This window comes from Myotis yumanensis, unplaced genomic scaffold, assembly GCF_028538775.1.
Source record: "Myotis yumanensis isolate MYYU_CA2020_CCGP unplaced genomic scaffold, mMyoYum1.0.hap1 SCAF_11, whole genome shotgun sequence".
NCBI classification, from domain to species: domain Eukaryota; kingdom Metazoa; phylum Chordata; class Mammalia; order Chiroptera; family Vespertilionidae; genus Myotis; species Myotis yumanensis.
In genome coordinates this window covers 44,199,836-44,225,864 of record NW_027223762.1, presented here as the reverse complement: position 1 = coordinate 44,225,864, position 26,029 = coordinate 44,199,836, and the positions used below count along the sequence as shown (strand labels likewise).

General features: G+C 58.0%; 1 protein-coding gene across 4 annotated transcripts in view; it reads right to left on the bottom strand.

Annotated features, from left to right (window-relative positions):
* Nucleotides 1–23,716, bottom strand: part of TET3 (tet methylcytosine dioxygenase 3) — a 93,502-nt gene extending 69,786 nt beyond the window's left edge. The window contains exons 1-3 of one of the 4 annotated variants that reach the window (XM_070429499.1): nt 23,572–23,716; nt 20,321–21,033; nt 4,685–4,741 (exon numbers count right to left, since the gene is read on the bottom strand). In XM_070429499.1, coding sequence (XP_070285600.1) covers nt 4,685–4,741; nt 20,321–20,623 — 360 coding nt within the window. In that variant the 5' untranslated portion in view covers nt 20,624–21,033; nt 23,572–23,716. Of the gene's footprint in view, nt 1–4,684; nt 4,742–5,052; nt 5,135–8,396; nt 8,439–20,320; nt 21,034–21,864; nt 21,912–23,571 lie in introns of those variants that run through there. The other 3 variants (XM_070429498.1, XM_070429501.1, XM_070429500.1) reach the window with 3 other exon arrangements.
* Nucleotides 23,717–26,029: the final 2,313 nt, after the last annotated feature.

Genomic DNA, 26,029 nt, shown 5'->3' with positions numbered 1-26,029 from the left:
ACAGAGACCCTCTGCTCTCCCAGATGTGAGGTTCTAAAGTAATGCCGTGTGGGGTGTGGCCCGTAAACTGTGCATCACCAGCCCCCACAACACAGCCGCGGGAACCAACATGGGCCTTTAGAGCCGGAGCAGCCGCGGGAACCTGCATCCTGGGGTCAGAGCGAGCGCACGGGCCGCCTCCTTCCCCGGCTCACAGACCCGTCTGTGTATCCCTCTGCAACATTCTGGAAATTAAGGAAAAAAACACCACCACCCTGCCACATTTAGTTTGAGAAAAATTTACTCTGGAAGGCAACCCCTTCATTCCACAGAGGACACTGAAGTCCAGGGACATGAAGGGACTTCCTCACAACCGATGACAGAACCCAAGTCGCAGGTTTGGGAACAGAGAGGAAAAGAAACAACTGGCCGTTCTTGCCCTCCTCACCTCAGCCGGGGGTCTCCCTCCGTGAGTTCCCGCTCCCAAGCGGTCAAGGCTGCGGGGCCGGAGCCGCCCCGTGTGTAGGCCATTCTGGGTCCCAGGTGAAAGGCCAGACGGTATTCCTATCCAGCCTTATCTCAATCTCAAACCCAACACATCTGAAGCCAACGCTTTCCATTCAAACTTCTGACCCCACTAGTCTAATCTGTAACTGCCAGATCCCAGAGATGCTAATTTATTGAGAACGTGGCTGGCATGTTGATTCTTCCCTCAAAGTCCCCTGAGGTCCACTGAGCCAGAGATACAAGCAAAGGTACAGAGCCAGGCACAGCTGGGGGCGAGGGTGTGGTCTGCCATGTGCAGGTGCACGGCCCCAACACGGGTCCAAAAGCCTTCACTGCATAAAAAACAGAAACTTGCCAATGCTGGTTTGCCCACACAGAGTGATGAGCTTAGGAGACTTAGCCAATGTCTCTTGCTTCTGGTGATACTGTGAAGATCAAATGACAATGATTTCTCTTATTTTTCAGGACCCAGTCCTGTCCCTGAAACATAGTAAATGCTCAGTAAATGTTGAAAGACAAAGGCAGGAAGAAAGGGAGAGAAAGTGAATGGGGTCATAGTCCTGGACAGCAGGACAATCTCTAGATTCTAACTGTCTGAGCCGCCCCTGCTCCCTAGCTACCCAAAGGCTTCCTCAACTAACCCGCAAGGAAGCCGTCTCCTTCTCCTCCTCAGCCGCTGCAAACATGCTGGGAACAAAGGGGGAGTCCTCGGCTGCCTGCCAGATGCTCAAGGGTGAGAGGAAGCGAGGCCTGAGAGGTCAGGGTGGGAAAGAGGACTGGAGAGGACTGGGAGACCCAACGCTGAGCCAAACCCAAACCCCTCCCACACTCCCTGCCCCCACCCCCAGCCAGCTGAACATCCTACAGCCTGGGGGAGACGGGGAGGGGGGGGGGGGCGGGGGGGGCGGGGGGGGCAGGAATGGGAGGGGACCTGGCAAGACCACAAAGACCATTTCTAGCAAAAACGTCCATCTGCAGCTGGAGGGAGCCCAGGGCCAGGCCCCTCCTCAGCGAGCCGGCAGGAGGGCTGCAAGAGCCCAGCAGTGATCCCTGTGGGCACTCGAGTGTGCGGGGAAGGCTCTCTTGGGCCCACGCACCTGACCATCCTGTCCAGTCCTCTCTCCCCCAGGACATTCAAGAGTTACCAGTTCAGTCACCAGGGAGGAGGAGCTGAGCCCTGGGACTCTAACTCCAGTTCTTGTTATCATTCAGGAAGCCCCCTCTCTCCCTCTGTCCTCAAACTCGAAATCCTCTCATCAGCTCATTTCCCGCCCTAACCTGGCATGCTCACCTGCTGCCGTCTCTCCCCAAGAGTGTGTACACGCCCCTCAGAGATCAAGGGAAGCGCAGGCAAAGCGGGCAAGAAACCGGGAGGAGTCACCCACGGCGTGTGGAAAGCCGAGGGTGGCGGATTCTCCACAAAGGGGCACTTCTGCAGTGGTCAAAAGCAGAGACCGAAGGCAGAGATCCTGGGCTCGGTCCCAAAATAGTTCCCAGACATCTTCAGCCAATTGAGGATTCCCAGGGGGCAGCGCGTGGGAGCAGCGTGGGAGCCTGAAAGGCGGGCAGCATGGTGCTCTCGGCACTGGGCACTCACTCCTGTCCAGGCTGCCAAGAAGGAGGCGGCAGCAACAGTGTGTGCTCTGGCATGTTCCTCCGCAGATCATGGGTAGACCCGTAACACACCAGACAGTACAGTGACAACTTGTGTTTAACAAGCTCAACTCTGCACACCCTACATCGTGGATCTTCTTGAAACCCTGGCAGGACACCACTCACAGCGGCTGAGCATCTTCCCACTGGCTCCTGGATACCGTTCACCCCTGGGACATCCCTGGGACTCCCCCCGTCTGCACCCATCCCATGGGGACAGAATGGGGCACAGGACAAGGGGGGTCTCACAGAGTCTTGGTCTGATCTCAGAATGAGCTCACACAGCAGACAGCTTCCTACACCATGACCTGCTGATGGAAGAGGACCAGCCAAACTGCCTCATCCAGGGGATGTGGGACACCGCACCAAACCGGTCACCCAAGAAAAGTCGGGGAAGGGGGCTCAGATCCCCGTGCTTGCTGGCAGTGCCCACGGCAGGCCAAGAGAACACGGCGATTCTCCGACGACACGGAACTCAACAATAAAAACAAGCACAGACACAACCTCAGAGCTTTGAAAACACAGTCAGCTCGGGCTCCACCCTGAGAAGGGGGAAAGACAGATGTATGTGAAGGGCTTGCTCTGGTTTCCCAAGTAGCCCTGCTACATGCCCACAACATTAAGGGTCATGGTGCTAGGCCAGCAGAATGCAGCAGGGAGAAACGGAGAGCACACTTGGAAAGAAGAAGAGAAGCCACTGGGAGGCGAGGCGGGAGGGAGGGGGGCCTTCAGGAGTAAACAAACCTGCCAGCAGTCCTTCCTCCCAGCAGAGAGGGAAGCTCCGGCTGAGAGGGCTGAGAGCCACAGAGGCGGGAGGGCGCTGCCTCCTCCCTGAGCCCATCTGTCCTCATCCCCTGTCCTGCTTCCCCCAGGGTGGGGGACAGAACAGGTGCACTCCATAACCACGGACCTCACAGCGCAGTCCCCAGTCGGCAGCCAGCGAGAGGCCAGGGGAGGAAGTGGAGGTGGAACCTGGGGGTTCTGCTCCGGAGAAGAGCGAGTGGAGTGAGCTCACGGCTTTCTCCTCCCCACCCACAGCATCGCCAGTATCAACCACCCTCTGCTTGCCTCAGGGGCCTCCCACGGTCTGGTCCCAGGTGATCATCCACTTCTCCCAGCCTCTCCAAAGCATGCCCAGCTCCCCGGAGGAGCCAATGCCACCTGGCTCGTCTCCTTCCCCCAGAAGCTGCTCCAGAAACAAAACTCTTGCCCTCCCCTAAGCACTTCCTTGCCTCAAGTTCCGTGGGAAGAAGCCAAGGAACCACCCTGGCTTCTGATCCACCCTGCAGCCTCACCCAGGGGCCCCCATCCCACGTGGGGAAGCAGAGCCCCTCCCTGCCAGTGTCCCCACCCAGGCAGCCAGGCAGGCGGCACCTCCACGGAGCTTCCCACAGCTTTCCCAGGAAGCAGGGGGCGGGTTTCCAGGGAGGAGCATCTGGGGACAAAGTAGATCATCCACCTGCTACCCAAGCAACCAGATCCCCCCAGGTCCCCCCAGCTCCGGGGCCCGAGGGGAAGGTGGGGTTGAGAGAGGCAAGAATGGGCGCCCTCTCTCCTTAGAAAAGTCCCATCTGGTCCTGCCCCCGCCCACCTGTCCCCCAGCCTCTCGGCTCTGAACTTGAGAGACAGCCGCACGGGGCTGCCACCCGCTTTGTTTTCTCTGCCTGGGGCCAGCAGAGGATACTGCTGAGTAATCCCAAACTCACTGTGGGTCCCCAGCCCCGAAAACAGGGGGAAAGCCCAAGGAAATCTACTGATCCTGGTCCTTGTCAACCCGGGAGGAAGACCTGTGTTTCCTAGTTATAGTCCCTGCCCTGTCCCACATACCTCAGCCCTGACCTTCAGACAGCCACACGGAGAAGCTCGGCGCCCCTTCTCTGCTTCCTACTCACCTGGTAACATTCCCTTCTCGGTTCCCCAGACACCAAGCACAGAGTAGCAGCAGCCTCCTGCCGGCTTCCCAGTCATGATGTTGCATCAGCCCCCACCCTACCCAAAATATCCTCACCCCCACCACCTCCTCTCCTCTCCAGCCATCTCCATGGTGACAGCAGCATGACTAATGACACCCTATCAGCTTCAGACTCAGGAGCACAATTTACCCTCCCTCTTACCCCGCCACCCCGCCCAGGGATTTCTGCAGATTGGATGCAAACCAGCAGTGCCAGGGACATTCTCCAGAGAGATTTCCAGGGGCAGGGGCAGGGGCAGGGGTGGATAGCGGGTTGCATGTCTTTAAAAAACAAACAAACAAACAAAAAAACACAGTTCAACAAACCCAATCCCAACTGCACCCAAACCATCCAGCTGAGAAAGCAAAAAGAATCCAAACAAAACCCACACAGGCCTGAGAATTCATTGGCCGCCCACACCCCCGCCACCCCTCCCCCTCAGCGGCTGCTACACACACAGTGGGAGATTAAGGGATCACCCGAGGAGACCCTTTATTTTTATCCTTCCTCTCTCTCTCCTCTCTTCTCTCTCTCTCTCTCTCTCTCTCTCTCTCACACACACACACACACACACACACACACACACACGGTACCTTGACAGCGGCCGCTTGTCCCCAGGGCCCGGCTCCTTCACCAGCCTTTATTTCCACCTGCAAAAGAAGCCAGAAAGACTGATGAGCCAGGCCGACAGCAGGAGGGACTCCAAGTCCTTCGGCTGCACCCCCAGCACCGCTGCAGGGGAAGCGGAGGGTGGGGGGAAGGCAGCCGCGGGAAGAAAGGACAGCGGGGACCATCTTCCTGCCTCCAGCTGCCGCCCAGACGCGCAGTGGAGGGGCGCAATGGCCTTCCAGTGTGTTTTTGTTTTCATTTCTCCTTTTTCCACCCTCCCCAGATCCAGAAGGCCACTGCCCCTCCTCCTGCGTCCGGGCTGGCCTGTCCCTCCCCGCCCTGCCCGCTCTACCTCGGCCGGCCTCCTCTGGTGCATGGGCCGGCGGGCCTCCCATTATCCCCGCCGGAGCGGAGCGCACGGAGGGAGGCACTGCAGAGGAGGCGGCGGCCAGCTGCTGGCTCGGCTCCCCGCCCTGCCGCCGGCGCGGCTGGTGTGGAGGGGGCGGCGCGCTCACCAGCCAATCCCGGAGGCCGGCCGGGCGGGGGGCAGGGCCGCCGGGGGCTGGACCTGCCCAGCCGGGAGGCGGGGGCACCTCCGAGGGAGCCGCGTCCGCTGCGGCCCAGGCCCACTGCCTTTCCCAGGCAGGCCCGGGATCTCGGGGCACCTCGGGGATCCCCAGGCACCTCGTCTCCTCCCAGCAGGGGACCCCGAAGGTAATACCAGCGGCATCCTCTGCATCTCTAGGGTCAAATGGCGGGCCACGCCTGGGGTCCTGCCGCAGCTGGTGGGACTTCCTCTCTCACCTCTGGGGTCTTCCCCCAGGACACCGGCCTCACCCAGCGCCAGCGCCGCAAGAGCCTGAGGAGCAATAGCCCCTCCGATCTTCAAAGAAAAAAGGAAGCCTCGACAGAATGAACCTTCACCCCATTTTGCAGATAAGGAAACAGGCAAGCCAAGTGAAGTAACTTACCCAACGCGACAGGGCTAGAAAGCAGCAGAGCTGGGACTCCCTCCGCCCGGCGGGTCCGGCTTTAAATACCAGGCTCTTAACCATACGCAGCCCTACTCCTCCCTCCGGCTCCCACCTCCGAAAGCAGACTTCTGGAAGCCCACACTGCCTGTGGCTCAAAGCCTCACCATGCCAGCCTGGCCCTCCCCGTGCAAACACCCACACCTCACCGTAGGATGGCTCATCCCTCTGCCTGATTATACACCCCCCCATCCAGACAGCCTCCCCATCAGCACCACCACTGGGGGTACTTTCTCCCCTCTCAGAAGGGCCACAAGAAGCACTCCCACCCACCTAACACCCCCCACGCATCAGGGCTCCCCATCCCTGGGAAAAGGCTGAGGACCCCAAAGCAATGACCTCCAGTTCCCAGGCTCTGAGCCTTTGAAAGCTGCAATGCCCAGGACACGGAAGGGCGGGAGAACAACGGGGCGAGGAGGGCCCCCGTACTCCACTCCTGGATTTAATGCCTGGCATCCCCGGGCACTTCCTGCGCTGTCCCCTCCCCTCCCTGTAGCTGAACACCCAGAGCCCCCACCTCCCAGGGAGGGGCCATCACAGACTCCGGTGCTCACGTGTCTGTGAGGATTCTGTGCAGAAACGCAGTGCATCCCTGCACGCTGTGGGCGCTGCTAGCTACTCGCGCTCCGTTTCTGGGAGAACTCACTCTGTGCTACTTCTTGTCTCACGGAGGAAGAAGCTAAGGTCGGAGAAAAGTGACTCGGGCTAGTGAGAATGTGTGACAGCTGTTTCAAGCGATGTGCTCCTCTACCAGGTCTACCACAGACGCCCCACTGCTGCCCCTACCGGGTGCCCCATGGGAGTACTCAGCTGGGATAAGGGGTCTTAGGAGAGACAAAAGCTCCCACCTGGTGAGGAGATCCCAGGAGGCACAGGGCCCACACCTTCATCACCCCTGGGGACAAAGGGCAGCACCGCTGGGCTCCTCTCCAGGGCAAGTGACAAGGCAGGGCAAGGAACAGTGTCCTGAGTCATGGTTCAAGATGGGAAAATGGGCTTCTGCACCCCTTAGCTCTTACCTTGGCCAGGCCAAGAGAAGTCCCCCCTTTATCCTGGTCCCCCAAACCCTGGCCCACCTACCCACTCCACACACAGTCTGCGTGCTGCCTGGAGAGTAACAATTAATGCTGTTGCTGCTGCGGCTGCCACAGTTGATCAAGCCCCTGCCATGTACCAGGCTCTGTGCCAACCACGCCAGTAGGAGCATCTCATTTGAATTACTCCACACACAACCTTGTCTCTTATGGGGAAACGGGCTTAGACATAGACGTTGGTGATTTGCCCACAGAGCACACAGCTGCTGCCTGGTAGGCTAGAATTCCAATCTAGGCCTTTCTCCTCCCAGTCCTCTAACCCCCGTCTCTCTGCCAACCCCAGGAAAACGCAACGAGGGATGGGGGTCACTTAAACTCAACCACTTCCCTTTAAGGTATGGGTCTGAGCATCGTATCAGAGACTTCGAGATGCTGCTGCCTGCCTCGGTTCCCCACCCCCTTCCCCCACGTGGTGCAAGGAGCAAGGCTTCATCTGAAAGTTACCTCCCTCCGCCACTTTTCCAGCTCATCTAGCCTCTGTGAGCATCACCCCCTTCTCCGGGGGCCTTCGAGGAGCAGGCAGGGCCTCTCCCAGCGCACCAATCACAACCAAGTTCAGTTATTTATTTACAAGGCGGTCTTCCCCACGTGGGCGGGGGCCCTTTACTAGGCTCTGCACAGAGCTGGAATGTGCTGAGCAGAGTTTCTAGCAAGAAGGGAGGAAAGGTAGGGGGCTGGGCGATACAGAGGCCACTCGCCTGGTTGGCTTTCTCTCTGAGAGCCCCAAGAATCAGAGGGACACCTCCTCTCCTGGGAGGGCAGGACCTGCCACAATTCAACTAGAGCTGAGTCTCAGCCTGTTCAGCCCAGCCCACATCTTCCTCACCAGCCTGCAGGAGCCGCCCACCCCCCATTGCTCACTCAGTCCCACCTCCTGCAGACACCCCAAGAGGAGCCCATGGGCCCTGAGGAGTCCACCTGCTCCCATCTCTGCCCCACCCTGGCCTCTGGCCTTTTCTGAGGCATCTGGAATGCCAGGACTCCAGCAAAGTCACTCTCCACAGCCAACCTGTCCCATCTCTACCGGCCCCCTTTCTTCATTTGCAGCTTCACAGTGACTGACCCAGAGGGACCTGGGACCCTTTTGTATGGTGTCCCCGTACACCTTCCATCATGACCTCTACTCCCCCCTGCACTCCCGGCAGGAGGAATGGGGCCACAGTCCTCATCACCAGGGAGAGGTGAATAAATTCACTCACTCTCAGAACACACAAAATTCCCCCACAGTGAGAACCTCAGGAACACGGACCACCACAGGCCAGAACCACACAGATATAGAAAGACTAGGGAATGGGAACACCCTCAGATATAGACCAAGTACCAAACCCACACCAGGCCCCATCCTTGGAGCAAACTGAACCATATCTTATTTAACCCTCAAAGCAAACCAATGAGACCGGAATTATTCATGCCCATTCTAGAGATGGAGAAATGGAGATACAGAGAGGCTAAGCACCTTGCCCACATTCTCACAGCTAGGAAAGGACTAAGCAGGGCTCCTGATACCCCTCGTTCGTAGCTGTACAGTCAGTGCTGCTCTGTGTAGCCCTATGATTTTCATACCAACCTACCTCTTCCAGGGGCAGTGGGTAGACAGACTTCTCCTCCCAGGCCATGGCTGTGTCCTGAATGAGGTCACTCCCCACAAAGCTTCATTTCAAAGCTCAGTTCAAGCCCACTTCCTCCAGGAAGCCTTCTCAGGTTACTACGGTGCTCCGCCAGCCGACAGCACTTCTAATGTTTCTCACCTGACACTCGGCACTGCTATTTGTCTCTCCGGGTGCCCTGCCTCTCCAACCAGCAGGGCTGGAGTCGTGCCTCTGCAAAGCCCCTGCGGGGTTTTATCCCACATTCCACACACCGGAGGCATGTGGAACTGACTGTGGGGGAAGTCTGTGACCTTCTTCCCTTCCTTCTTCATCACACAAAGGATCCTGCCAAAGAAACCCAACACCCCCTCCACCTTCAGAGCCTATGTTTAAAGTCCTTGGTGTCCACGCATCCATTTCCACCCAAGTAATTGCAACCCATCACACACATCATCCCCTATATTTGAAACTCTTCGTGGTTGTCATGGGAACTGCCTTTGCCTTCATTCACTGATCAGGCCTCACAATTAGCTTTGGCAGCGGAAGTCTGTGTCAACAGCAATCTCAGGAGGGAGGATGGAAGAAGGAGGAGGAGGAGGAGGAGGAAGAGGAGGAGGAAGAGGAGGAGGAGTTGGAGGAGAGCTGCAGCGATAGAAGAAAAGGTGCTCCTCCTTGGAGATACAGCAGAACCAGACTGAATCCGGGCACCCAGCAATGTCCACGGGAAGAGTCAGAGCCAGCCGCCAACTCCGCCTGCACGCGTCACTACCAACAAACAGAACGCTCCGGGGCTGACAGGCTGACAGGCTGACAGGTAGCAGTCCCGGCTCTGCCCAAACTCTGCATGCCCTCCTAGATGCTTGTGAGGAGGTCTATGGTCTATGAGGCCTCGTTAGGGTGTCCCCACCCCACATTCAGCAGCCTGGGACCAACCTTTCCAGAGCCCAAGTAAGTAACCCAGGACCTTCAGCGGTGGGTCGGGAATGCTGAGCGGTTCGGAAACCTGGGAGCACCTCTCAGGAAAACCTCCCAGGGGAACTGTGTCCTTCCACACCCCCGCCACCAGGGACGGGCATTCAAGCATTCGGGCAGCATCTCTACACACCTCGGGCTCAGAGGAGAGTTCGCCCTCCTCCTGGGGGTCTCCCCACCCCAACCCTTCACGTATCGCTATCCTGATACTCTGAGAACAGGTCCCTTCCTTTTTCCACTGGGCTCTCTGGACCCAAAGATGACTAAGTCTGGGCTCTGCCCTCAGGGCATCCCTCCCTGCCGCCCTACCAAACCGCACTGTAATTATTTGCTTCCACGCTCCTCTCCCTCCACAGACCGTGAGCTCATTAGGGACAGAGTCCACGCTGCCTCCCCTTTACCCGTAGCTCAGGCTCAGCCGCAACCTCGCACACAGCCAGTCCCAGGCGAGACTTGCTGAATGAGCCTGGGAAAGCAGCTCACAGGTCTACAAGCTAAAGCAGATGACGTCCTGCCTCGGGAAACTGAAGCGAGGCCAGAGGGAGGAGCTGCCGCCCCCCCCCCCCCCCCCCCCCGGCCCCCACACACACACAGGAGATAGCGCTCTCCTCCACCCGATGGCTCCCTGTCCTGCAGCGAGAACACAGTTCAGACAGGACGCAGCCCTCCTCGTGAGAGTCCGCCATCCCTCTCTCTCCTAGGGCTCCAGGGTCATCCCCCGCGTCGAAGGGAGCCGAGACACTCAGAGCTTACCCTTAACGGGCAGAGCAATCAATAAAAAGTGAGGCAGAGAAAAAAAACAAGACAAGAGAGAGTCTCCCCTATCCTGCTCACAAGGAATGGCTCAGCCGTGGAACAGACTCTCGTCCAGTCCCTTCTGTCTTGTTCCAATCCAGCATCTCCACAGCCTCCCCAAAGCTTCCTGCTGGGACTAGGGGAGGTGGGAAGCTACAGGCACGTGCAGTCTGGCAAATGCCTTTAAATGACTCTGCTCAGTGTAACTTCCCTTCCCTGTGGAGAATCTGGAACTGCTGCTTTGCCAGTGGTGGGAGGTGCATTAATCTGTCCATGAACTCTCCACCGGGGTGTGGGACTGTGGGGCCTGACGGAGCTGGAACGTGTGCGCGTCAGAGCAGAACACAGCTCGTGCGACCTGAAGGGAGCAGCCCCAGGACCTGCGATCACCCGAAGGCTGGCCGGTCGCCCCACACTGGGCTGCGACTTTCTCTGTTTCTCTCCTTAGTGAGTGAAACTTAGGTTATCAGGTTTCTTATGCAAATGACAGGAGACAAGGACTCGGAGAGGTGTGTCCACTCCAGGTGTTCCAGCAGCCTCGGCCCTGCACAGACACTCAGACAGCGGCCACAGCAACCCTCGAGTCTCTCCCTAGAACAGCCAGCAGGACTGCAGCAGGGCTCCGGGAAGAAGAGGTCCCTTCCTGGGCGTCCTGCTCTCAATCCACAAGGGAACTGTAAAGAAGTGATTGGGCAGCGGCCCCAGTCGGGTGGCTCAGTTGGTTGGAATGTTGTCCTGTCCTGTACACTAAAAGGACTGTAGATTTGATCTCCAGTCAGGGCACATAGGAGAAGCAACCAATCGATGTTTCTCTCACATTGATGTTTCCCCCCCACCCCCTCTCTCTCTCTCAAAGTCAACAGAAACATATCCTTCGGTGAGGATTTTTAAAAATCATTTTTAAAAAATGGATGGGAAGGCAAGTGGGGAATTAGTGACAACTCCTGAGACCCCTGATGTGGTCCTCCTACTCGCCCAGTCACCTCACCACCTTCTAGAATGAGAAGTCCTAGGCACAGAGTTGACAAGGGACTCAGGCTGGGTCCGTGCAGAGGGCCGTATGGGGCCAGAAGTGAACATGGTCAAGTTCACCAGGGCCTCTGGTCAAGTCTGGGGGTGAAGAGGCCACTTTCCGCTCGGGAGCCTTGGGGAGCCTTTGGGTGGAGAGCCCTCCTCCTGCTCTCCTTCTCCAGAGCAGATCATTAGAATCTGCCAGACCCACAAGGAGAAGCAATGCGCTTTACGGTGGGTTAGAACCCAGGAGGCCGTCACCCCTCACACTGACCTTGGGGTGGGGCCAGGGAGCCTAACCCAAAATACCCTTCTTAGAGCAGCCAACTAGGACGGTGATGCGCCCAACCCAGAAAGAGGTCTGGGTGAGGGCTCCGAGATCAACAGGGCAACCCCATGTCCCATAGAACTCCCCACAAAGCTGGGAATGTTATCTGCACGGTCAACGCCTAAGCCGCTAACCACGAGAGTGAGCCGCGATAGAGCACTTGACAGGCAGCTAATGCTGAATTTAATTTTAATTAATTTGAATTTAAATAGCCACACGTGGCTAATGGCTACCATAACAGGACAGCTCAGGCAAAGCATGCTTGTTAAATACTCTTAAGAATCTACTGAAAACCATGGGCCCTCAGAAAGTTCCCAGATTTTACTCCAACGTAGGCCCGAGATCAGGTCTACGTATAAGACTGTCTAGAACTTGACAAAATCCTCATAAGCTGAAGATGTTTCTTCTGCAATGTAGTCATCGGAGGAACATGAAGAGAGACTTGATATTGTCCTTCACAGAGTCTTAGCAAGAGACACCACATGTGGAAGCCCCACCCTCGAGGATGTCCTCAGAACATCCCGCCGGTCAGCACCCGGCCTCTGCCAGACGCGGGATGCGAACCACCGTGCAGGGTTTGCTCTTCAGTCTTGGAACAGCTACAAATGTGAGACAATTCTCTTCTAACATGGGCTCAGTCTACCTGCTTGTAACGTCCACCCACGAAGAAATGTTCTGCACACTCCTCTACACCACAGAACTGACTCCCTTTTCCACACGAGAGGGGACTTGGTCTGTACTTCTCTATCCACTCCCAAGGCGAACAGGCCGGTTTCCTTCAATCGTCTCTCACGGGACCACGCTGACAGATCCCCTTGATACAGGCGAGAATATCCCTTTTAGAGTTTCAGCCCTTCCTACCTGCTAGGAAGGCAGGGTTCCTGGCTTGTGCACATATTTCTTCGCTTTTTAAACAGGAACAGGACTTTGGATTCACCCAATGAAACCCCATGAAGTTTCTTTGGGTCCAGTGTTCCAGGCTGCCCCATTCTCCTCAATCCCTTCATCTACTGTTCAGCTGATACCCGCACTACCCCCACCCCCACCTACCCACAGATCTAACACGTTTACTCCCGACCCACATCTTATGAAGAGGGCACACAGGAGATGCATGCACCTCCAGCCCTTTCCACGAGTCCCAAGATTCTGTGAGCACAACCTTTCTCTTCGCAGTCACCATCAGCTACTACTGGCTCATGGGCTCCAACATCGAGTCAGGCTACTGAGCAGCAAACATCTGAGAGCCCTTTCCTGACTACTCTCAGGACACACGCAGATTCCTGATGGGTTCTCATAACTCACTCGATGAGCAGGAACTGGGCTCCCGAAGAATAGACTTGGGAGAAACCTCAAGAGGTTCTGGTCTCCCTGGCCTACAGGTTACAGAAATGGGTGAGGTCATCCTCGTAAACCCTGATGTTTATCAAGACTTATTTCTATCCTCCATACCGCCCTCCCTTCTCCCCATCACCAGCTCCTCAGCCTCTCGGGCACATCCAGGTGCCCTGGGCATCTGGTTACATTGGAGATCCTGACTCACCAGGTCTAAGGTGGGGTCGGAGAGTCTGCATTTCTAACAAGCTCCCAGGTGATGCCAATGCTGCTGGGCCACTGGTTAGCAAAGTGGGAATAGGGGTGTGAACCATTCAGGTGCCCAAGTGTTAGGTGAGCCATTTATGGAAGAGTCCAGGTAGGTGCCCATCCCCTCAGCTCTCATCTGCATCTGAGGACTTGCACCCTAACTACACATTAGATACACTGGGAGCCCCGGATCACTTGGGTTGACCTCAGACCAATTAATTCAGATCCCTGGGGGTGGGGCCCAGGGGATCCCAATGTGGAACCCCCGCCCCACAGGATTGATAGAAAGATTGATCCAGGGCAGCTATCCCCACGCCAGCTCTACGGGATGACCTGAAATAGACAACTGGCCCTCTGATCTGCCCAAGAAGCTGGCAGGACACACCAGCACGTATGTGCAGATCCAGGTATGTCAGTTCGACTGGGCTGCTTTGTAAAGAACCGCAGGAACCCTCCAAGCTCACCACCTGCCTTCCTAAAGCCTCGCCAACCACCTCTGTAACAGTCTGCTCCAGATCTGTCAAAAACGGACGCCAAACTTTTACTTTGATATTTTCCAAACTCTCTCCGAACACGGGGACTTCTTACCTGTCTCTGGCCTTTTGGCTCCCTTCCGATCATCGTCATTCATAGAGATGCCCTTCCCCAAACTCATCTGAAGGTGTTCAGCAGGGAGCCAGGGAGCGAGTGACTCAGGCGCAGGCAGGGCGGCGGCTGGCCCTGCCTTCCTGACCACACACTCGCGGTCCTTCCCAGTTTACACCTCACCCCCTAAGGCGACGGGGACCCAATGGCTGCTCTCTCTGTGTGTCTCTGGTTATGCTCCCTGAAGTTGTGAGCCTATTCCTGCCTTCTCGTTCTTGCTGGGAATATATAAAAGGCTTTTTATTGTCTTGAGTATTTTCCACCGGCCTCAGCACATTCTGGTCACTGAAGTTCCTGCCCCGCCTCCTAAGGGGTCAGACCTCTCTTGAATCGGCCTTCGGTGTCACGCACCCTCTTCCACATGAGGAGCGGGTCTGCGACCCTCCGCACTCACAGGCAGCAGCCGGGCGGCACAGAGCTGGTTCAGTTCTTCCCCTCTCCCACCATCTTCCTCTCCTCGGGGCACCATTCAGGACTGTTCCGTCAGCATTTCCTTTTTTAAGAAGCAATCCTATCCCTCCAGCTAACTTCCCCTTTAGAGTCTGTGGCCATGGGGTTAAAAACTTTATGAAAAACCCACTGTCTAAGTCTATGGCAAGCGCCTCTCCTTGTTCAGCCTCCCCCCTGGCCTCACAGGTGCTCAGGTGGGGTCCCTTTCTCTAATTCTCAGCACTTCTTCACCCATCAGCTCTCCCCTTGTTGGGGGAAAGGATCCCTCCTCACAGTCTCTGTCTTCAGGAAGACAGACCTACCGACCGGCGAGGCAGGAATCCATCAGGTGGTCCGATATTGTTGGGAGATCCCTAATTCCAAAGTATCTTGTCTCAAAATCGGCACCGAAAGCAGTTTCTACCGTGTGGCTGAGGGTCAAGACAGTGTCTCACACCATATATATATTCCCCTTTCTTTCCATTCTCACTAAAATTCTCAGTCATGCTTCCACCCTCATGCATACAGTTTTCTATACAAGTTTGTTTGTTTGTTTGTTTGTTTTGCCCTCAAAGCGTTCACTTCCCTCACCCATGAGCAACTTTTCAGTCAGGACCAGAGTGGCTCTTTGCTCCTGCTGTCCAGCCTCCTCCCCAGCAGAGAGGCCGGCAAACTGCTCCTTCCCTCCACCCTCCACGATTCTTCTATGCGCACGTGAGGGAATGTCTGGAGATAAACATTTAATTTAAGTTGCATCTTTACAGTTACAACCCAGAGGCTCACAAATGCACAGTTGTTTATGCACAAAGATTAATTCTTTTCTAGATGTTCTGGGACTGTTCTGTCGCCTTGCACTGATGACCTACTACGTGCCGGGCATTATGCATACTTTATCTCAATTCTCACAACAAACCCTGCAAAGAAGGGTTACCCCGTCTGACAAATGAGAAAACCGGTGCTCAGGAGAGTAGGCGGTACAGGGCGTGCTGCGGGTTCTGAGGTCCCTGTGTCTCCACACCCACCAAATCTGACTTTTCTAACCCGCTGTCTCGTGCTATGAGCCACCACTCAGGTAAAAAGCATGTGGAGGTCAAAAGGTCTGGGCATCAGTCCGGGATCTAAATCCTTCCCGGAACTAGGAAGGAAGACGACGGAACGGGAATGACCCCTTCGGGTGCGTTATTGCACGTTAGGAGCCAGAGCAGCAGTCGCCGGACTCGGTGGGAGGGCCCACTCAGGGAGCTGTCCTAAAATGCCGAACTTCTCTTCTGATAGAAGGAGTCCGCAGCACTGCCACCCACCCTTCCACTGGAAGAGGAGTGAGGAGCAGGGAAGGAAGCCGGGGAAATCGAGATGACGTTTACCCACTTACAGGAAGATCCAAAGCAGCTGTCGACAGATAGCTCGAAGGAAGCCGGGGGAGGCGGAGACGGGATGGAAGTGAGGAAAGGGTGCCCAGAAGAGGAAATGCCAGGGAGCAGGGATACAAGGAGATGGTCTGATTCCCAAGGGACTCCTGGGATGCTGTGTCTTGTTCCACCTGAAGAGTCTGGGCCAAATGCTTCAGTTATATTCCTGAGCCCAAACCAAAGATGCCAGGAACGCATCCTCTCCTTCCCCAACTCCCCAGTCCTGGGGCTTGTTCCTCTGCTATAGGGTGGCTCAGATCTAAGGGTTAAGGTTCTGGGGGCCTGGTAAACGCTGGGCTGCACCTGGAGTTCCTTCACTCAGGCTGAGCCTCTAGGCATAGCAGCTCTGCTAGAGGTGCATCCATTAAATGCAACGCAGCCTGGCAGTGGTTCCCACGCTTTCGGCCTTCGTGGACCAATAAAATAGAGACATATGGAGACAGGCCCGGACCAAGTAGCTCAATTGGTTAGGGCGTCGTCCTGATACGCCAAGGTTGTTTATTTGATCCCTGGTCCAGGCACATACAAGAATCAACCAATTAATGCATAAATATGTGAACAACAAATCGATGTTTCTCTCTCTCTCAATCCTCGGTTGAAGATTAAAAAATAAAATTTTAAAAAAATTATGGAGACAGGTAATAGTTGTCATTTTGTACTTTGCTAAGTAAAGACTTCTTTTAAAAAAATAAACTTTCTATCAACACCTTGACTTCATTTTTAAAAAGCACATTTTAAACATTAAGTAGAAAGGATCTATTATTAAAACAAAGTACTTCTCTTTAAGTAAAAAGAAAAAAAAAATTAGCTTTAAATAAAAGCTCCCTCCATTGTCATCTTTCCATTGTTTCTCCAGAAACTGGGAGACACTGTCCTGGGCTGGCACGTGGACCTTCTGCCCTGGGGTTCCGCAGGCCACCGGCCGCACTTTCCCTGACCCTGGGGGCCTGGTGGGGCGGCGACATGGCGAGGTCTGTAGGGAGGCAGACACCTCTCAGCAGGGTTGTCTTAAGCCTCAGCCAACCCAGATCCCCCGTATCTTAACTCCGACCACCCGGCAGCCCAGGCCGGCAGCTCACACCCAGGATGACGGGACTCTGGCCTCCCTCCAGCCCCTCTCCCTCAGGTATGCCTCATCATTGCCAAAAAAAAAAAAAAAGAGCTTAAACATGGTTCACGAGGACCACTGGTTCCAGAAACATCCAGCCTATAAACATCAGGCCCCCACCCCCCAGGTCTGATCACAGGAGGAATGGAGTGAGACTATGGGGCAGCGAAGGAGGTGAGCCCTGGAAGGAAGGAAGGAAGCAAAGGAACCCAGCTTCACAGAGTAGATGGGCAGGTTCTCCTCTTCCCCACACACCAGATCTCATGCCCAGGAGTAAAGCTCAGCCCTGTCCCAGCCCCTTTCAGAAGTGACCCACAGCACTGGTCCAGCAGGATGCCGACTCCTCCAACGCCAGTAACAGAAAGGGGCTGGACACTTCTCCCAAGCTGGGGTGGGAGCTGCAGATGTGATCCAGATGTCTGTTTTAACCAGGGCACGGAGTCGGTGACGCCCAGACCAGGATATGCTGCTTCCACTGGGAGTGGACAAGATAAGGTCAGACCCCAGTCAGGTCGAAACAGCCCCCGTGAGGTAGGGACGACCCCAGTCAGGTCGAAACGGCCCCGGTGTGGTAGGGACGACCCCGGTGAGGTTGTAACAGCCCCCGTGAGGTAGGGACGACCCCAGTCAGGTCGAAACGGCCCCGGTGTGGTAGGGACGACCCCGGTGAGGTTGTAACAGCCCCCGTGAGGTAGGGACGACCCCAGTCAGGTCGAAACGGCCCCGGTGTGGTAGGGACGACCCCGGTGAGGTTGTAACAGCCCCCGTGAGGTAGGGACGACCCCAGTCAGGTCGAAACGGCCCCAGCGTGGTAGGGACAACCCCGGTGAGGTTGTAACAGCCCCCGTGAGGTAGGGACGACCCCAGTCAGGTCGAAACGGCCCCGGTGTGGTAGGGACGACCCCGGTGAGGTTGAAACAGCCCCCGTGAGGTAGGGACGACCCCACTCAGGTCGAAACGGCCCCGGTGTGGTAGGGACGACCCCGGTGAGGTTGAAACAGCCCCCGTGAGGTAGGGACGACCCCAGTCAGGTCGAAACGGCCCCGGCGTGGTAGGGACAACCCCGGTCAGGATGAAACGGCCCCCGTGAGGTAGGGACGACCCCAGTCAGGTCGAAACAGCCCCGGTGTGGTAGGGACAACCCCGGTGATGTTGAAACGGCCCCCGTGAGGTAGGGACGACCCCAGTCAGGTCGAAACGGCCCCGGTGTGGTAGGGACGACCCCGGTGAGGTTGAAACAGCCCCCGTGAGGTAGGGACGACCCCAGTCAGGTCGAAACGGCCCCGGCGTGGTAGGGACAACCCCAGTCAGGTTGAAACGGCCCCCGTGAGGTAGGGACGACCCCGGTGAGGTTGAAACAGCCCCCGTGAGGTAGGGACGACCCCAGTCAGGTCGAAACGGCCCCGGCGTGGTAGGGACAACCCCGGTCAGGTTGAAACGGCCCCGGTGTGGTAGGGACAACCCCAGTCAGGTTGAAACAGCCCCGGTGTGGTAGGGACAACCCCGGTGAGGTTGAAACAGCCCCCGTGAGGTAGGGACGACCCCAGTCAGGTCGAAACGGCCCCGGCGTGGTAGGGACGACCCCGGTGAGGTTGAAACGGCCCCCGTGAGGTAGGGACGACCCCAGTCAGGTCGAAACGGCCCCGGTGTGGTAGGGACGACCCCGGTGAGGTTGAAACGGCCCCCGTGAGGTAGGGACGACCCCAGTCAGGTCGAAACGGCCCCGGCGTGGTAGGGACAACCCCAATCAGGTTGAAACGGCCCCCGTGAGGTAGGGACGACCCCGGTCAGGTTGAAACGGCCCCGGTGTGGTAGGGACAACTCCAGTCAGGTTGTAACAGCCCCGGTGTGGTAGGGACAACCCCGGTGAGGTTGAAACGGCCCCCGTGAGGTAGGGACGACCCCAGTCAGGTCGAAACGGCCCCGGCGTGGTAGGGACAACCCCGGTCAGGTTGAAACGGCCCCCGTGAGGTAGGGACGACCCCGGTGAGGTTGAAACGGCCCTGGTGAGGCTCAGACGGCCCTGGTGAGGTTGAGACTGCTCCAGTGAGGCTGGGACAAATAAAGGGGACCAGTATGGACTGATGAACAGGTGTAGATACAGAAGCAGAGCAACATTGAACAGAATGTTAAACTACAATGGGGAGCCTGGGGAGGGTTGGGGGGGGGATTAAGAGACCAACTGAAGGACCTATATGCATGCATATAAGATTAACCAATGGACACAAGACACGGGACGGGGGGGGGCGGGGGGTAGGGGCCGAGGGAATGTCATGGGGGGGAAAAAGGAGACATATGTAACACTCTTTGTAATACTTTAAGAAATAAAAATTATTATAAAAAAAAAAAAAAAAAAAAAAAAAAAAAAGTGTACCAAAATAAAAAGATAAGGTCAGAGGGAGCAGAGCATCCCAGCAACACCCACTTCCCTGCCCCCGACACTTGGAATCATCCTCCAGCCACAGGACCACAGCCCCTCTGAGCCCAGGACACAACTCTGCACTCGGCGGTCAGGGAAGCCCCAGCACCAGCCGCCAGTCCATCGAAGCCACAGGTGCCCTCGCCCTCAGATGCACCCACGCACGGCGGCTCACAGCTGGAAAGGGCTTCAAAGACCATCAAGCACGACCCCTCCATTTCCCCCGAGGAGAAGACAGGCCTAGAGAGAGGGCTGCGTGGCAGAGCCAGGGAGCCCCACAGACAGCGCAGGCCTCCGCCTCTGTCCAGCGCCAGTTCCGCTGCCTGAAGCGACCTCAGCCGCTACACTGCGCCTCCCCAGCTGCTCAACTTCGCGCGTCCCTACTCCTGCCAACTCTCCGCTGTGGCGGCTGCCACCAACCTTGTGGAAGGAAAAGATGTCCAGGGCAAGGCCACTGCCTCTCCACTTCCCTCCTCTGACCTCCTCCCAGCTCCTCCTTCCCTCCCGCTACCCCGCTACTCCAAATGAAGGGAGTACTCCTCCCCGGGGGCGACAATGTGTCAAAAACACGTCATCCATTCATTCAATTAGTATCTGAGCGCTTCCGATACACCAAGGATCAGAGCCAGGTCCTGAAACACAGAGGTAACAGTCTTTGACTTCAAGATATGCTTAGTAGAGGAACCCAAATCCTGGGTTTCCCATAAAATTCCCTGCCGTCTTTCTGAGAGAGAGAAAAAAAATGGTACCCAAGATAAAGGTTTATGGAAAGAAATACCCTACTCCATCCGGGCAGCATACAACCATAAAACCACTCCAAATTTTTCTTTCCAAACCCATCCGCTTCCATCCCTGACCTGACACCATCCCTCTCCACATGGCCCCAGCATTGGTGTGACCTTGAAATACACCCGAGGCTTCCAGCAGGACAAGAAACCTCTAGAGATAAAGCTAGCTATCACTGTCCAGGGACAAATGCAGACATCAGAGATGAGCGTGCTGGCTCAAGAGTCCTCTGCGACCCAGTTACTCTCTTATAAATGATCAGCCCGGCAAAGGAGCCCGAGCCGGCTCCCCATGACACGAACACTCAAAGCTGGACCCAGAGGCTCGGAAGGAGTGGAAGGACCGCACGCTCTTGAACGAGACCCTTGGGAATACGAGCACCCGCACGGCAAGGACAGGGCGGCCCGGCGCAGGCCAGCTTACCTCCTTGAGAAGCCCCGCTTTCTTCTTCAGCACCTCGCACTTTCGCAGCTTGCAGATCTGGTGTGTGCGACGGTTGGTGCAACTGGTGCAAGCCCCACAGTTCTCGGGCCGCCGGCAGGGCTCACACGTGCCACACCGTTTCCGTTTCTTTCGCCCATCCCCGCCCCCTCGGAGTTGAGGCTCACTCCCAGCCATCGGGAGCCCAGGCCCCTGGAAGCCCCCTGCCATTACCTGGCCCTGAGGAAAGTCATAAAGGCCCGGCAGCTCCGGCTGCACGGCCAGGGGCACCTGAAACTGGCTCATGACGCTGCCAGACGCGGGGGCATAGGTGCCAGGGCAGAGCCACCGTCCAGCTTCCTGCCTGCCAAGGCCACCAACAGGTCCTTCTTCCCTAAAACAGTCACGAGCCTACAAGGGGGCGGCTAGGAGCTCCAGTCTCGGCAGGTGCCTCTTCTCCACCCCTCTTCACCTCGTCTGCAGCAGTCTGGTAGGGCTCAGCTGGGGGCCGCTCTCCCACTGGCTGGGGCCCAGGGTCTGGGGGAGGACAGCAGCAGCAGCACCCAGAGCAGGGATCATCTTGGCCGGGAGGGCGCTTCACCCTCACCCACCCTGGGTGCAGGCATGAGGTGGACAGGTGTGTGGTGGGGGCAGAGCAGGGGGAGTTTCTCCTGATTATTTCTCTTCCCGAGTCAGGATGGTGAAGGCAAGGCTGCCTGGAAAAGACAGAAAGGGGAAGGGAGCGCATCACCTGGGGCTCAGTCAACTTTCACGTGTTCCCTTTTCCTGCTGCTGCTGCCGGGGAGAGAGAAAATGGGGGGAAGAGCCGGGCTCGCTCAATGAAGTTCTGCCCAGAACCCCTGGCAGGGCGCACTAGCACCCACGCCCTGTCTGGGGAGGAGGCCGAGGGCCGGATGGGGTGTTCGGGGAACCTGGGCGACTCATTGAAGGTGGTGGTCAAGGTGATTTGCAAGAAAGTTGTTCTCTGCCCCACCCCCACGGGAGGGCCTTGAGAGTTTCACCCAAATTCCCACACACACCCCTCGCTCGAGGTCGCCGGGGCCTCCCAGCCGAGCAGAGCTTTCAAAATAAAGTTTGCTGAGAGCTGCACGCGGCGGGGCTGCCCGGGCGCGCCCGGCGCGGGAGCGGCCTGCAAGGGGGTCGCGTAAGGGATCTCCCGCGCCGGCCGCCCCGCCGCGCCCCGCGCCCCGGCCAGTCTGGGGAGGGCGGCCCGCTGCGCCGAGGGGGCGCGGGGAGGGGGGCGCGCTCCGGCTCGGCCCGGGCCGCGCGCGCGCCGCCGCTCGGGCTCCTTTGTTCTGGGGCCTCCGCCGCTTGGCTCCGGCGGCTCCGCGGCCCCCGCCCCGCCCCGTCGCCCCCGCCCGGCTCCGCTACACGGTGACCCGTCGCACCCCCCGCCCCGTCCCCCGCCACAAAGTAGCGGCCCCTCCGGCCGGCCCCGCGTCGTCCCCTCCCCCGAGGCCGGGCCCCCCACGCCTCCCGCCGCCCCTCCCCCACCCCGGAGCCGGAAAGGCACCGACTGCACCGACCTGCCCGCCGCCTCCGGGGCGGAGCGCACAAAGGGGCAAAGTTTCCCGGCCCGCGCCGCTGCCACCACCGTCGCGGCCGCCGCCGCCGCCTGGGGCGCCCGCCTCCTGGAGCGCCTGGCCCAGCCGAGCTCGGAGCGCGGAGCCCCCCGCCCAGGCCGAGGAGGGGACGGCGCAGGAGGAAGGAAGAGGCAGCGGCGGCCGCGGCGGCAGCAGCAGCAGCAATGAAGGCGTCCGCGGGACTCCCCGCCCCCCGCGCGCCGCGGCACGTGCTCGCCCGGGGACTCCCCCGCCCGGGAGGGCGCGCACGTGCGGCCCCGCCGAGCCCCGCCGTCGCCCCCTCCGCCGGGCCTGGGGTTGCACGAGGGGGGAGTTCCCGGGAGGGGGAGGGGACCGAGCGGACGACCCCCGAGCGGGTGGGGGCAGGGTCTGCTCCGGGCGCCGAGCCTTTGCACCTGCAGAACCTCCCCGCCCCCGCCGGGGGCCCTCCCTGGGCCCGGCCGCCACCCTGGGGATGGCCACTCCCGCCCTCCGGGGCCTCTGCAGCCCGGGCGGGCGAGGCGGGCCGCACCGGGTGGGGCACGCGGACCTCCCCGCCTGGGCCCTCTCCGAGCCGGCCCGAGGTCCCCACTTCCTGCCACTCCCTGCGGGCCCGCGCGGTCGGGGACGGCCCCGGCGCCCCCGAGAGCCCTGAGCTCCCGACCCGACTGACCTCCCCCCTCCCGGCTGCTGCTCGCTCATTTCGAGGCAGGACAATGGGGGACATCGCGCGTTTGCGTACCGAGTCAGCCTGGCCGCAAAGAGAGGGTACTCGGGGACGGAGGCCACGCGGGCCGGCTGGGGGGGGGCGCCTTCGCGGGGGTCACGGCCCAGCGCCCTGCCCAGGCGGATCCCGGGACCCTGTCGTGGCGAGCCTCCCCCTTGCGGCGCTCGGCTTTTTTCGCGTCGAAAACAAAGACTAATCCGATACCCCCGCCCTGCCTCTCGGAGGAGGGGGAACGGGCGCGTCGCGGAGGGTAACGGAGGAGGACAGCGTTCAGGAGGGGCCTGGCAGCCTCAGAGGGGGGCATAGCGCAACCGGATCCTGTAACCAGGCGCAGACACTTTGAAAAGTCACCCTGGGGTATTTTTCAGGCGGGGGTTGGGGGGGAGGGGGCGGTGTGGGGTGCGAGGCACAAGAATATTTCCAAGTTGCCAAACTGCCCCTTCTCTCTGTTGCCTTTTTCCCTCACCTGTTGTTCAGGCCAAGTTGAAATTCCAGGTTAGATTAATTCAACTCCACCCATCTGGCCTGACTGCCAGGCTGGTGCCTGCAGCTGCCTTCCACCTACCTGGGTTGCTGGGGAGAAGGGCGGGTCTCTAACACACACACACACACACACACACACACACACACACACGCACACACGCACTCACAAACCACCACCACCCCACATACACACGGGGACGCGCGCGCGCGCGCGCGTGCGCTCGAGGGCAAGTCCTGGCAGAAACAACCTCGGGCGGACTGGCCTGACCAGTTTGGGCGGTGCTCACGGAGCCAGGTACCTGGCAGGCGGCCCTGCCAGGCTGTAGCTAACAAGTCCGCCAGAACTGGAAAAAGAGCACTGGGCCGGCTATTTAGAAAGAAAGAAAGAAAAAAGTAACTGATCCCCAGAAGCGCTGTCCAGAGAGGGTGGTGGAGAAGCCCGGGTTCTGTCTGGAACTTACTTGCTCGGAGGCTTGATTTTGACAGCCTGCTCCCGTGCAAGGCTGTCAGCTGTGGGATGGCTGGTGAACGAGGCTGCAATACTTTCTTCCTACCCTGGCCTTTGAGAGTTTCTGTTCAGGGAAGTAAGTCTAGAACTGAGAAGAGAAACCAGCAGAGTGTAATTTTCAAACATGAAAACAGGTTGTGCACTTGTAATTGTTTAAAATGTTATACTTTAATGTTTTCAATAATGTGCTTTTTAATAAAATTATCTTAAAATACAGAGAATTGGAAGACAAACGTTGTGCCAATACAACGTGGAACCATTTGCTGCATTTCCCTGTCGCCTTTTCTATGTGCAGATTCGTTTCCTTTTTTAATAAAATGGTGTACTGACGCTGATTATGCAATTTGCTGTCCTCTCTCACTCAACATTATACCACAAGCATTTCCCTATTTGTTATACGATCTCCAGAGAAACGGTGACAACGAGGTGAAGAAGGAGGCTCCGGAGCGGAGAACTCTGGGTTCCAGACCTGGTTCTGCCACTTGCTAGCAGAGTGACCTTGGACCAGGTGCTCACAAGCTTCCAAAGGCTCGAACAATGGCAGCAATGATTGTTTAATCTATAGAACAACTGTGTAAAGTACAGACGATCACGAAATCCATTTTATAGGTAAGGGAACAGATGAAGTAACTTGCTCAAGGTCACTCGGCTAGTAAATTGTAGACTCAGAACTTGAGCCCGGAATCTTTCCTCCTGTATTCTTTCTTGGTGAGTGGTCCCAGCAATTTACTGTGACAATTTACTCTTCACCAGCTGTCTGCGAGAGGGTCGTTTCACAAAATCCTCTGGCTTAGGTAACTAGGGGGCCGATGGTGCCATTCACCAAGACAGAGGACAGGAGGACAGATAGATGCCTGGGGACATCTGTGTGGAGGTGAGGGGGCACAGTCTGGTCTGGAACACACACAGGGTCCCCCCCTCCCCCATCAGTGAGGAGATCGTAAGTGAGGCCTCGGGTGTGGAGGAGCTCAGAAGGGGTGGACATGGAGAGTGAGAGGAAAGGGCAGCCAGGCCAGAGCCCTGGGAGCACCAGCATCTGACGAGGCGCCAGCAAAAGAGACAGAAGAAGGAGAGAAACCAAATAGAAAAACAGAAAGAAAAGCAGAAATCAACTAAATAAAACCAGGCCAAGGCCTGAGACCTGCCTGTCAAGTCTTCTCAACTGCTTCCCCACCCCCACCTGGCACACTGGCAGTCTCCTTGCCCTTTCCTCCTGCCTGGGAAACCTCTTCCCACTTCACCCCCTCCCAGCTACCTCTTCTACCTGCCACATTCCCACGCATCCTGCGGGTCTCCAAGTACATGCCAGTTCTTCATGCAGCTCCACGCCCCCTCCAGATTCCGGGAGCCCCGCCCACCCACCCACCCACTCACCCTCCCTGGGAACAGTTATCTCATAGGCATTGGCATAAGCATTCCCCTCCCAGTTACTCTGAGCCCCTGGAGGGCTGGGACTCTGTTCACCTTTGTAACCTTAGGTCAATGAAATATCCCAGTAACACGCAGGACCCACAGGTTTCCAAGGTGTTTCCCCCCCTAACTTCCTACCCGCACAAACCCTTCAGGAGCCCCCTCCTCCCCCGCAAATAACACCCAGATCCTCAGGCGCTGAGTTATTCCCGACTCGCTCAATGCTCGGGGCAGAGAGCAGCTGGGCGGGCGTGGGCTGCCCAGGGAGCCTCTATCTGCGGGCGGGCGGGCGTGGGCTGCCCAGGGAGCCTCTATCTGCGGGCGGGCGGGCGTGGGCTGCCCAGGGAGCCTCTATCTGCGGGCGGGCGGACGGCATTAAGCTACAGCCCGTGGGTTCGCTCCGTGGGGCTCCAGGGCCACAGCATCACCAGCACCTGGGAACTTGTTAGAAGGAACGGCCAGCTCTCTCCCGGCCCCACCCTAAACCTACTCAAGCAGAAACTCGGGGGTGGGGCCCAGCGACCTGTTTTAACAGGCCCTTCGGGGGATGAACGCTCCAAGTTTAAGAGACACCGGACCGGAGGAAGCGGGCCAACAGCAAGCTCAGCACCCAGGCGGCGGCCAGGATCAGGCCCCAGGCGCTTCGGGGAGGTGGACCGAGGAAGGTTCCTTTGATCCGGCTCGGCGGCCCCACCCCCAGCGGCCAGGGGCTGAGCCTTTTCGGGCACCGCTTCAGTGAGGTCAGGAGCTGGCGGCGCGGGTGCCCCAAGGGCTAGAAAGGGAAATCCCGTCGCCAGGGAAAGCCCAGGCTGCAGGCACGACGGTGCTGACAGAGAGCGAGCGTGTCCCCGGGTGGAGAGGGAGCTGGGGCGGGGGAGTACGGAGGACCTCCCGCTCCGTTGATGACCTGCAGTTGATTCAGCGCCGGGCATGCATTGACCGTGCGCCTGCGGTTCCCGGGGAAGTCACCGCGTGGAACCGCCAGGGCTGGGTGTTTGCCG